At 41.9% G+C, this 12,126-nt stretch overlaps 1 protein-coding gene across 9 annotated transcripts in view; it reads right to left on the bottom strand.

Annotated features, from left to right (window-relative positions):
- LOC137320789 (microtubule-associated serine/threonine-protein kinase 4-like) overlaps positions 1-12,126 on the bottom strand; it is a 372,901-nt gene that overhangs the window by 161,537 nt on the left and 199,238 nt on the right. For 5 of the 9 annotated variants that reach the window (XM_067982619.1, XM_067982622.1, XM_067982621.1 and 2 more), the window contains one exon: positions 8,531-8,611. The exons of the other annotated variants lie outside the window; for them this stretch is intronic. In XM_067982619.1, the coding sequence (XP_067838720.1) occupies positions 8,531-8,611 (81 nt within the window). The remainder of the gene's footprint in view (positions 1-8,530; positions 8,612-12,126) is intronic. 9 annotated transcript variants of the gene reach the window in all.

Raw genomic sequence — 12,126 nt, 5'->3', positions numbered from 1 at the left:
TGAACTGTAATTATGTACAATGTGTTCTTTGAACTGTACTTGATGTAACCTGCAAATTGTATAATCTGTATTGTGTACGTCTGGAATGTGATATGACAACTGTATTGTATGTATTGCTGCAAATTTTTATGAATAAAGTATATTTTTTGGAAAAAAAAAATCAGCTAGATTATGTGCTCTGGAGTGGGTCTTGAACACACAACCCCACTCAGAGACCTGAGTGCTACTAACTGAGTCAATTAGTACTTTGAACATTGCTGACACTTAGCAAGGCAAACTGGTGTTGGAAGAGCATTCCAAAGAACAGAGGAATAGTGGTGGTGGAGTGGAAGAAGCAAGAGACTAGCAGTAATCCAGGACCAAAGGGTGCAGGGTAGGACATACAGCTGGAGAAAACTGCTCAAATTCGGTGGTCCCACATCATGGAGGAATTTGAAAATGGAAACAAGGACTTTGAAAGCAATATCCTGGGAGCAGGGAGCTAGTGGAGCTTCAGAAAGACAGAAGCAATGGATGTCCAGGACTTTGCGTGAGAGGGGTCACAAGTTGCATAGTTTTAAATTGAAATATATAAATGTTACAACACAGAAACAGGCCATTCGGCCCAACTAGTCCATGTCAGCGTTTACCCTCCACGCGAGCAAATAATTCTGATCACATTTACCCACTTTGTTCCCATATCCCTTCAATACCTTTTCCTTCATCCACCTATCCAAACTAATCTTGAAAGTTGACAGTTTCTGCCACAACCATTAAGCCTGGAAATAAATTCCAAAGCCTCACAACTCTGTGTAAAGAAGTTTCTCCTGCTCTCTGTCCTAAGTCTCTTACATTTAATCTTGTATCTATGGCCCCTCAACTACTGGAAACAGTCTGCTTCTATCTACCCTGTCCCGTTCTTTCATAATTTTAAACACTATCAAATCACCTCATAATTTGCATTGTTCAAATGAGAAAAGATCCAATTTTTCAAGTCTTTCTTCATATTCATATTTCTTCACAGTAGGCAGCATCCCAATGAATATGTGTTGTATCCTCTTATTAGCCTCAGTATCCTTCCTGTAGTGTGCAGCCCAAATCTGCACAGTATTTAATTTTGGTTTAATTACATTTTGTAAAAAAAAAAGTAGGAAGGAGCCAGCAAAGAGCATTCAAGAAATCAATTATTTGGTGATAAAGACATCCCGTTAGGATTTCATTACTGGAAGTAGAGAGGGGTAGGGTCATCAGCAACCAAATGGAGCAGAATGGTAAGGTTGTGCACCACCTGACTTAGCCTAGGCAGACCGCCAGGGACATTGATGGAGCTGAATCTAGATGCACAAAGGTGCTGCAGGTACCGAAAGGGATGACTTTGGTTTCCCAGACGTTGAACAGAATTAAATTTTGACTCAACCATGGCTTAATGTTGGGGCAGGTAGTCAGATAGTACATCAACAGCTTTGGAGTTAATAATGGTGAGAGACAGAGTTGGGCACCAATGGCAAATAATGGGGTCCTGTACCTTGTACTTTATATTAAAGCCAGAAAAAAATCATTGTTATCTTGAACATATCCAACTACGCCTACAGCAAATACACGTATGGATGTCAAGTGAGGACAGGATCAGGTTCGGCTGTGACTTTCCTATTCGTACAAACTCTCAGCTTTTTAAGCTGCCAGTTAGCTTTTCAGAATGTGTCAGCTTGTCAAATTTTCACAAGAAAAATCAGCTTTTGCATGGGAGTGGAGTTGAACATTGTGAACCAATCAGATTATTTGGAGGGCAGGGCTGGAGACTGTTAGAGATGTTACTTTCCCTGACTGTTAGTTCGCATCAATTTGAGGCAGAACAAATGAGTTGATGGTATCTGAGAGTCACAGTTGTGTTCGTTTCATGTTTGCCCCAAAATAAGCAATATAAGAAATCTGTTAAAATGTAGCTTTTTTTTTCCTCAAATGGAGCTATTCAGGGTATGCCCAACTGTTGTCTTATGTGAAGGTTAATTTTTTCCAAGATTAGTTGCAGCCTATTTTTATTTTAGTTTCCTGGTGTGAGTGCATTATTTGGTGTTATTTGAACATTCCTGTCACTACATTTATGGAATTGGCAGGTTTTGGAAATAAAATAGGAAATGGAGTTGGAGTGATAAGGAATTTTATTTAATTTATGAAACATACGAAAAATGACGGACAGTGAAAGACCTACTGGTCCGTCCAGCCACTGAGGTTCCTCAATTTGGGATTTTACTACAGGATATACTATTACGATGAGTACCACAGGCTTGTATGTGTGTGAGCGCAGCACCAGTTATGTTCTGTAACTTTGAAAGTGGCATGTGGTTTGTTTATACACGCATGGAGGCAATCCATTTGCTCTCGTGGGGTAATCAGGAGAGAGGCTGCGCCATCCAGGTCAACATCCATGGGGCAATATGAGCAGTAACATTAATAATCAATAAGAGTATTATTGATTGCAAACCCCAGACTGCAGCCAGGCAGTCAGTCACAGGTGGATCAGAGAGCACAAAATTCAACTCCTTATGCTGACTGCTATAAATCATATTGTTGTGAACTTTATCTTTAATTTTAATGACTGCAGTAACGACTTTTATTTCTAGCACAAGAAAATAAACTTTTCTGACAGGTTCAAAAGAACAAAATAGGCTGTAGGCGAGACTGGCAGAAGAACACTTCAACTGAAGACTACACTTGTCCTTGACTGTTCACATGTACAGCCACGGGAAATCGATATGTAATATATTAAAAATTTTGCGACTGCGCACACTGCCGGTCAACTGTTTCCATTATAAATTCCCGCGTCCACATTTATAATGAAAATTCCCATGTAAAGTTGTCACACTGTAATCATATCGTCCCCCAGTGGAGGCACTGCAGTGCCAACACTGCCAAGAGGGTATGATTACAGAGTGACAAGTTTACATAGGCAGTTTTCCATTATAAATCTGGGCACAGAAATGTTTTTTTTTAATACAAATATAAAAATAAGGACAGACATCTTTAAGAATATAAGAACGTAAGAAATAGGAGTAGGCCATACGACCCCTCGAGCCTGCTCCGCCATTCAATCAGATCATGGCTGATCTTCGACCTCAACTCCACTTTCCCGCCTGATCCCATTTCCCTTAGAGTTCAAAAATCTATCGATCTGAATCTTGAATATACTCAACGACTGAGCATCCACTCTAATCCAATTATTCCCCTTCTCTAACCCCACTTCACCGTAAGAGTACAATAGGTCTTGACTTCCCATATGCAATGCCATAGAAGATCGACTGGTACTTAAAATGTCTGTAATCCTTTCAGGTAACATTATTTATGACTTGAAACGGTACAATTACAGTAGGCTCTGAAATGCCAGAAAATGCACCAAATCACATATTAAAAAAACTATATTTTCTAAGGACGTGAAGGTGCATGCCTCCAGACTTCCTTAAAAACTAAATCTCTTGCCTTTAGCATGCCCCTATGAACTAAACATTTGTGTACTTCAGCTTTCCCCCAACTTTTTTTTAAAAAAGTGATGGAATGTTAAAAATATACCTGCAGCTTCAATAATAACAAGCTCATGAGCCACTGCACTTTCAGTCTAACTCCCATCTTCGCAAGTCATACGGCTTAAAGTCAGGGATGTTTTTGAGTTGCCAGCTTCTTTGTGACGCTGTTGATCAACTTTTACTAGTTTTCATAGAATCATAGAAGTTACAACATGGAAACAGGCCCTTCGGCCCAACATGTCCATGTCGCCCAGTTTATACCACTAAGCTAGTCCCAATTGCCTGCACTTGGCCCATATCCCTCGATACCCATCTTCCCCATGTAACTGTCCAAATGCTTTTTAAAAGACAAAATTGTACCCGCCTCTACTACTGCCTCTGGCAGCTCGTTCCAGACACTCACCACCCTTTGAGTGAAAAAATTGCCCCTCTGGATCCTTTTGTATCTCTCCCCTCTCACCTTAAATCTGTGCCCCCTCGTTATAGACTCCCCTACCTTTGGGAAAAGATTTTGACTATCGACCTTATCTATGCCCCTCATTATTTTATAGACTTCTATAAGATCACCCCTTAACCTCCTACTCTCCAGGGAAAAAAGTCCCAGTCTGTCTAACCTCTCCCTGTAAGTCAAACCATCAAGTCCCGGTAGCATCCTAGTAAATCTTTTCTGCACTCTTTCTAGTTTAATAATATCCTTTCTATAATAGGGTGACCAGAACTGTACACAGTACTCCAAGTGTGGCCTCACCAATGCCCTGTACAACTTCAACAAGACATCCCAACTCCTGCATTCAATGTTCTGACCAATGAAACCAAGCATGCTGAATGCCTTCTTCACCACCCTATCCACCTGTGACTCCACTTTCAAGGAGCTATGAATCTGTACTCCTAGATCTCTTTGTTCTATAACTCTCCCCAACGCCCTACCATTAACGGAGTAGGTCCTGGCCCGATTCGATCTACCAAAATGCATCACCTCACATTTATCTAAATTAAACTCCATCTGCCATTCATCGGCCCACTGGCCCAATTTATCAAGATCCCGTTGCAATCCTAGATAACCTTCTTCACTGTCCACAATGCCACCAATCTTGGTGTCATCTGCAAACTTACTAACCATGCCTCCTAAATTCTCATCCAAATCATTAATATAAATAACAAATAACAGCGGACCCAGCACCGATCCCTGAGGCACACCGCTGGACACAGGCATCCAGTTTGAAAAACAACCCTCGACAACCACCCTCTGTCTTCTGTCGTCAAGCCAATTTTGTATCCAATTGGCTACCTCACCTTGGATCCCATGAGATTTAACCTTATGTAACAACCTACCATGCGGTACCTTGTCAAATGCTTTGCTGAAGTCCATGTAGACCACGTCTACTGCACAGCCCTCATCTATCTTCTTGGTTACCCCTTCAAAAAACTCAATCAAATTCGTGAGACATGATTTTCCTCTCACAAAACCATGCTGACTGTTCCTAATTAGTCCCTGCCTCTCCAAATGCCTGTAGATCCTGTCCCTCAGAATAACCTCTAACAACTTACCCACTACAGATGTCAGGCTCACTGGTCTGTAGTTCCCAGGCTTTTCCCTGCCGCCCTTCTTAAACAAAGGCACAACATTTGCTACCCTCCAATCTTCAGGCACCTCACCTGTAGCGGTGGATGATTCAAATATCTCTGCTAGGGGACCCGCAATTTCCTCCCTAACCTCCCTTAACGTCCTGGGATACATTTCATCAGGTCCCGGAGATTTATCTACCTTGATGCGCGTTAAGACTTCCAGCACCTCCCTCTCTGTAATATGTACACTCCTCAAGACATCACTATTTATTTCCCCAAGTTCCCTAACATCCATGCCTTTCTCAACCGTAAATACCGATGTGAAATATTCGTTCAGGATCTCACCCATCTCTTGTGGTTCCGCACATAGATGACCTTGTTGATCCTTAAGAGGCCCTACTCTCTCCCTAGTTACCCTTTTGCCCTTTATGTATTTGTAGAAGCTCTTTGGATTCACCTTTGCCTGATCTGCCAAAGCAATCTCATATCCCCTTTTTGCCCTCCTGATTTCTCTCTTAACTCTACTCCGGCAATCTCTATACTCTTCAAGGGATCCACTTGATCCCAGCTGCCTATGCTTGTCATATGCCTCCTTCTTCTTTTTGACGAGTGCCTCAATCTCCCGAGTCATCCAAGGTTCCCTACTTCTACCAGCCTTGCCCTTCACTTTATAAGGAATGTGCTTACCCTGAACCCTGGTTAACACACTTTTGAAAGCCTCCCACTTACCAGACGTCCCTTTGCCTGCCAACAGACTCTCCCAATCAACTTCTGAAAGTTCCTGTCTAATACCATCAAAATTGGCCTTTCCCCAATTTAGAATTTTAACTTTTGGGCCAGACCTATCCTTCTCCATAGCTATCTTAAAACTAATGGAATTATGATCACTGGTCCCAAAGTGATCCCTCACTAACACTTCTGTCACCTGCCCTTCCTTATTTCCCAAGAGGAGGTCAAGTTTTGCCCCCTCTCTAGTCGGGCCATCCACATACTGAATGAGAAATTCCTCCTGAATACACTCAACAAATTTCTCTCCATCCAAGCCCCTAATGCTATGGCTGTCCCAGTCAATGTTGGGAAAGTTAAAGTCCCCTACTATTACCACCCTATTTTTCTTGCAGCTGTCTGTAATCTCCTTACATATTTGCTCCTCAATTTCCCGTTGACTATTTGGGGGTCTGTAGTACAATCCTATCAAAGTGATCTCTCCCTTCTTATTTTTCAGTTCTACCCATATAGACTCAGTGGGCAAACCCTCGGATATATCCCCTCTCACTACTGCCGTGATGTTCTCCCTAATCAAGAACGCAACTCCCCCTCCTCTCTTACCTCCTGCTCTATCTTTCCTATAGCATCTGTACCCTGGAACATTGAGCTGCCAGTCCTGCCCCTCCCTTAGCCATGTTTCAATAATAGCTATAACATCCCAGTCCCATGTACCCATCCATGCCCTGAGTTCATCTGCCTTGCCCATCAGACTTCTTGCATTGAAATAAATGCAGTTTAATCTAGACTTCCCTTGGTCTTTGCCCTGCTTTCTCAGACCATCTGTCCGGTCATGTTCTGTACACTCTCCCTTAATACGTTTTGTTTCTGTCACCACTTTATTTCCCACTGACTTCCTGCATCGGTTCCCATCCCCCTGCCACATTAGTTTAAACCCTCCCCAACAGCACTGGCAAACACTCCCCCTAGGACATTGGTTCCAGTCCTGCCCAGATGCAGACCGTCCAATTTGTACTGGTCCCACCTCCCCCAGAACCGGTTCCAATGGCCCAGGAATTTGAATCCCTCCAGCTTGCACCATCTCTCAAGCCACGTATTCATCTTAGCTATCCTGTCATTCCTACTCTGACTAACCCGTGGCACTGGTAGCAATCCTGAGATTACTACCTTTGAGGTCCTACTCTTTAGTTTAACTCCTAACTCCCTAAATTCAGCTTGTAGGACCTCATCCTGTTTTTTACCTATATCGTTGGTGCCTATATGCACCACGACAACTGGCTGTTCACCCTCCCCCTCCAGAATGTCCTGCAGCCGCTCCGAGACATCCTTGACCCTTGCACCAGGGAGGCAACATACCATCCTGGAGTCTCGGTTGCGTCCGCAGAAACGCCTGTCTATTCCCCTTACAATCGAGTCCCCTATCACTATAGCTCTGCCACTCTTTTTCCTGCCCTCCTGTGCAGCAGAGCCAGCCACGGTGCCATGAACCTGGCCACTGCCACCTTCCCCTGGTGAGCCATCTCCCCCAACAGTATCCAAAACGGTATACCTGTTTTGGAGGGAGATGACCGCAGGGGACCCCTGCACTGCCTTCCTACTCTTCCTCTGTCTGTTGGTCACCCATTCACTATCTCCCTCAGTAATTTTTATCTGCGGTGTGACCAACTCACTGAACGTGCTATCCACGACTTTCTCAGCATCGCGGATGCTCCAAAGTGAGTCCATCCGCAGTTCCAGAGCCGTCAAGCGGTCAAACAATAGCTGCAGCTGGACACACTTCCCGCAGTTTTCTAGGCAGGCACGTATTTTTCCTCTGCTCAAACAGACTGTTGGCACCGCAAAGGTCACACATGAATAACGCTCACTTGGCTGAGGTACCGGATAGCAATCGACCCTATGGGACAGCACCCCGCAAAATGTCAAACATGTCAAGAAAAAGATAGCAAGCAAAAGAAATTAACTAAAAATATAAAAGAAAGGAAGGAAGGAAGGGACTAACAAAAGAAATCATAATGTAACATAAGTGCAGTATAGACATATATGTTCATCATCCCTGCATGCCACAACATCATTTATTCAAACGTGAGGAACTTGAATAATGCCTCACAAATATTTATTCTTGTTCCAGCTTTACATCCAGCTGGATATTCTTAAAGGGAGTAATTTTAACCCAAACCACCTGGTGGGAAACCGATGGGATTGGATCGGCTGCTCATTTTGCTTCCTGGCCGATTTTACTTTCTATGGGCTTCAATGGAAAGTAAAATTGTGCAGGGTGCAAAACAGGCAAACGATCCGATCCCAACAGTTTCCCACCGGGCGGGTTAGGTTAAAATTTCCCCACAGTCCCTGCTGTCCTGGACACTAAGATGTATGGCATGTCACAAAAACATAGTCCATGTGCTAATTGGGAGAATACCAGACAAGTTAGTGAGGGAAGGAAACAAAAAAAAAGCAACAACTGAGGCATGAAGGAAAAAGTCCACAGCACAGGCAGAAAATGAAACAAGAGGAGTGAAAACAGTCAAGGCAAAATGAAAGACAAACAACAAAAAGAACAATTGCACAGAAGTAGGGAATATATTTTTCAACATCAATGGACTCTCGATAAGGAATAGCAACAAAATGGAAACCTTACATTTAATATTAATAAAAACTGGATGTCCTCCCTCAGTGCACATATGTACATTATTTTCAATTGAGTTTTCTCTTGGCAGGTTGAAACAATATCATACCCTTACCTCCAAAAGTGAAAAGCATGTAGTGGGCTACATGGACTGCAAGGACTTGTAGGAGTAGGGCTCAAGCTTCTTGGTGTGAGGCTGAAAGTTAAAATGTCACATCTAATCAGATAATTTGTTTGTTCCTCATATCGTGCTGCATTAAAGAGATGGAGAACCTAAAAAGCTGCAGCAATTGACAACCATTGTTAAAAATACATTTCCTACTGGAATTCAAACATTTTGCATTCAAAATCTGTCAGGAGGTGCTGCTGACAGACAAGATTAGAATAGTTATCCCATGATGTCTTTTTCCATGATGATGCAAATGTTTCAAAGTTGACTTTTCTAAAACGTCAGACTATGACTATACTTACCTCTAGCAGGCTGCTTTTTCAAACATTTTATTTACTTTTCGTGGCTAAAAGTTGTGTTTTGTTCACATATTAACAAATCTTAAGTAATCTACAGTTCTGATGAAAGGTCATCGACCTAAAACGTTAACTCTGTTTCCCTCTCCACAGATGCTATCTGACCTGCTGAATATTTCCAGCATTTTCTTTTCTTATTTAAGACTTATGCTGTTCTGTTTCGAAAGTTAAAAGTCTGTAGTATGGAAAACACGAAATCAACTAGGTCATAGATTTACAGATTTCTCATAAAAATACGCAGAATCATGGAATTTGATCCCCAGTAAACGTCATGGAATCATATGTAATATCAGAATTTGACATTCTCAATTTCACCCTTCGAATAAACTCCCTCAAGGGAGTACAGGTATCAACCGATATGAAGTTATGACAGGTAAATGGAGTTGAGGTACAGATCAGTCATGATCTAATTGAATCGTGGCGGAGGCTAGAGGGGCTGAATGACCTACTCCTGTCCCTATGTCCCTTCCTATGTTCACCCATACCTACAGCTACAGTCACCCCCACAACCTTACCATCTCTTGTTGCCCCTCCACTTAGGAGGTCTTTATCATCTCTGACCATTTCTTCATCTCATTTATTATTCAGTTCCTCTACCTACCCCCTCACCCTCCACTATCACCTTTGGGGGGGGAAAAAAATCTCACCCAGCTCCTTTTCTAATTCACTCTAGATCACAGCTTCTTTCTTATGGCCTTCCACCCATGAAGACACCTCTTCCATTGTTGAACTGCTCAATTACTCCCTCGTCTTTGTTTTCAAAGCTCTAATTCTCACCAAATCATACATCTTCTAGGCTGTTCCCCAATACAGGCCCCTTGTTTGCTCCTTTAAATCCCAGGGCTTCAAACCTGTGCGTCGCGGGTACACGACCGGTCGAGTTATTCATCAAAAGACCTGACTCAATCATGTTAAGCAGTACTGCGCCTGGCTCTCCTCAGCCAAATTCTCCTACCATTCCAGGATCCTGGAGGCAAGGGCACCCCACAGCTTGTTTTCTCCATGATGAACCATCCAATAACCCCATTCCATCATCATCTCAAAAGCCAAGTGCAAAGAGCTCACATATGTCTTTGTCTTTGAGACTAAAACCACCATCTTCCCCCTTCTCTCTCACTGCTCTCCTTATGACCTAGTCCCAATCTCAAATTGAAGTTTCTCTAGCTCCCTTCTGCAATCTTCAAGTTCATCTCTTCCACAAGACTCAACTACTGCTCCCTTGATCCACTTCCCAATCAACGTTGTACACTCAACTATGTCCCCTGGCGCCCAAGCTTGCTGAATTGTAAATAATTCTTTACTCCGGCATCATCCTCTCATTTTCATAGCTGCCATCACCTGTTCACCAAAAAGCCTACGTTTGACCCATCCGTCCTCTTCAAATACCACCCAATCTCTAAACTCTCTTTCCTCTCAAGGTCTTCAAACATCTCTTTGCCTCCCTATGCCGTACCCATCTCTCCCAAACCTTCCTGTTTGATTCCATTCAGTCTGGGTTCCGTCCTGCCCACAGCACTGAGATCGCCCTGGTGAAATCATAACCCTCTGCATAACGTAGTTCAATCTAAATCATCTTTTCACCTTCCCTCTTCTAAATTTCAGCTAGGTCTTTTGTTGCAGAGTCTGTGTCTATGTTTACGTTAAACATATAGTTATTTATCTTGTCTATATGCCCTTTAGGATCTTGGCCTAGAATCTGCAGAATATCAGTATTATTCTCTATGAATATCATTATGCATATTTAAATTGAACTACTCTACTAAATAGCCATCTTAATAGGGACTCAAAACCATTCACTAAAAAGTATGCAAATTTGAAGGCTGTGGCTTATGTAAAGAAAGGGGAAAAAAGCATTGTGTAGAGCCAATTACAAACATATTAAAATACCAGTCATTCGCACAATAAATAAATGTTCTCTATAGTTGCGAATTGCAGCAGGCCAACGAAAATTTATCGCCAACATCATTCACTGGTTAGCTCCACATAAGAAAGGAAAACTTTCTGCCCTTCCCGTGGAGAAAGTTACCGGCTGCTACAGAAACCAGCTGGTGTCCAGCACCTTAGACATTTAGAATTCTAATTTTAAACAGGAGCACATAACGACTGGTTATTGTACCAGATGGAAACTTTTTCCCTTCAGTGGGTGGGGAGAGGCAGAATAGTTTTCTTTCTTGTATGTCCTGTATCTCTAACCTCACATTATAAAATGCCAGTATATTTCCCTCTCAGTTTGTTTGCTTACAATTTAATGGAGACAATTTTTTTTCAGTATCTAGGTGAGAAAATTAACTTGTGCATTTAAATCAAAGATATTTGTTTATGTGCTTAAAACTGCATAAAATACACATGGAGGTGATGTGGTGGAGCAATACAGTTTTGTGCAATGACGTGGGAAGACATTGGTTCATGTCCACAATTCCTCACTGGTTTCCAGACTTGATCCTTGCACATGGTGGCATAGCCAAGTGAAGGCGAGGCATTCGCTGAAAAAAGGAAGGTAAGCCACCGCAGGATGCTTTCACATGTCTCCTTTTGGCAAATTGCATAGCATTGAAGGCAAATAGCTGGGAATAGGTTGCATTGCCACATCCTCCAACAGGGAATGTTGCATTACCCGATAAAATGTACAGGACAGAAAGGAGAGAAAATCAACTTAAATTTTAGCAAAAAAAATTTTTTTTAAATATATCTTTTGTGCATTTTCTGTGGTATTTCTCACAGGCAGTTGGATAATTATACCTTATAAACAATAGAAAATATTTTAATTGGGTATCTTCATATTGTCTCACATTTGGGTTACAGCTTTTAAAATTTAGGCTAGCCATTTGCAAACTTAACAGCAGTGTTTCTTTTATGATATATTTTTAAGATCCAAATAAAAAGGTTTTGATTCACCCGGCCCTCGGTATTCATATTCACTGAAAGCAATATTTGGCCCTTCAGATTTTTTTTAAAATTTGGAGATGGAAAAAATGAACCCATAAAACATTAGGAAAAACCATTTTCTAACGTTAGAACATTATTTAGTAAAATGCTGAAAATATAATTATAGACTATGGTATTCATTTAAATTGGTAACAGCACAGAATGCAATATAATGTGCTAAATGGAGAAAGATTGCACAAATGTTGCGGATACTCATTACATTCTGCTACAGAGTCATAGGGGTTGCATGTGTACAGATTA

Source organism: Heptranchias perlo, chromosome 4 (assembly GCF_035084215.1).
Source record: "Heptranchias perlo isolate sHepPer1 chromosome 4, sHepPer1.hap1, whole genome shotgun sequence".
Lineage (NCBI taxonomy): Eukaryota > Metazoa > Chordata > Chondrichthyes > Hexanchiformes > Hexanchidae > Heptranchias > Heptranchias perlo.
This window is presented reverse-complemented; position numbering and strand designations above follow the sequence as displayed.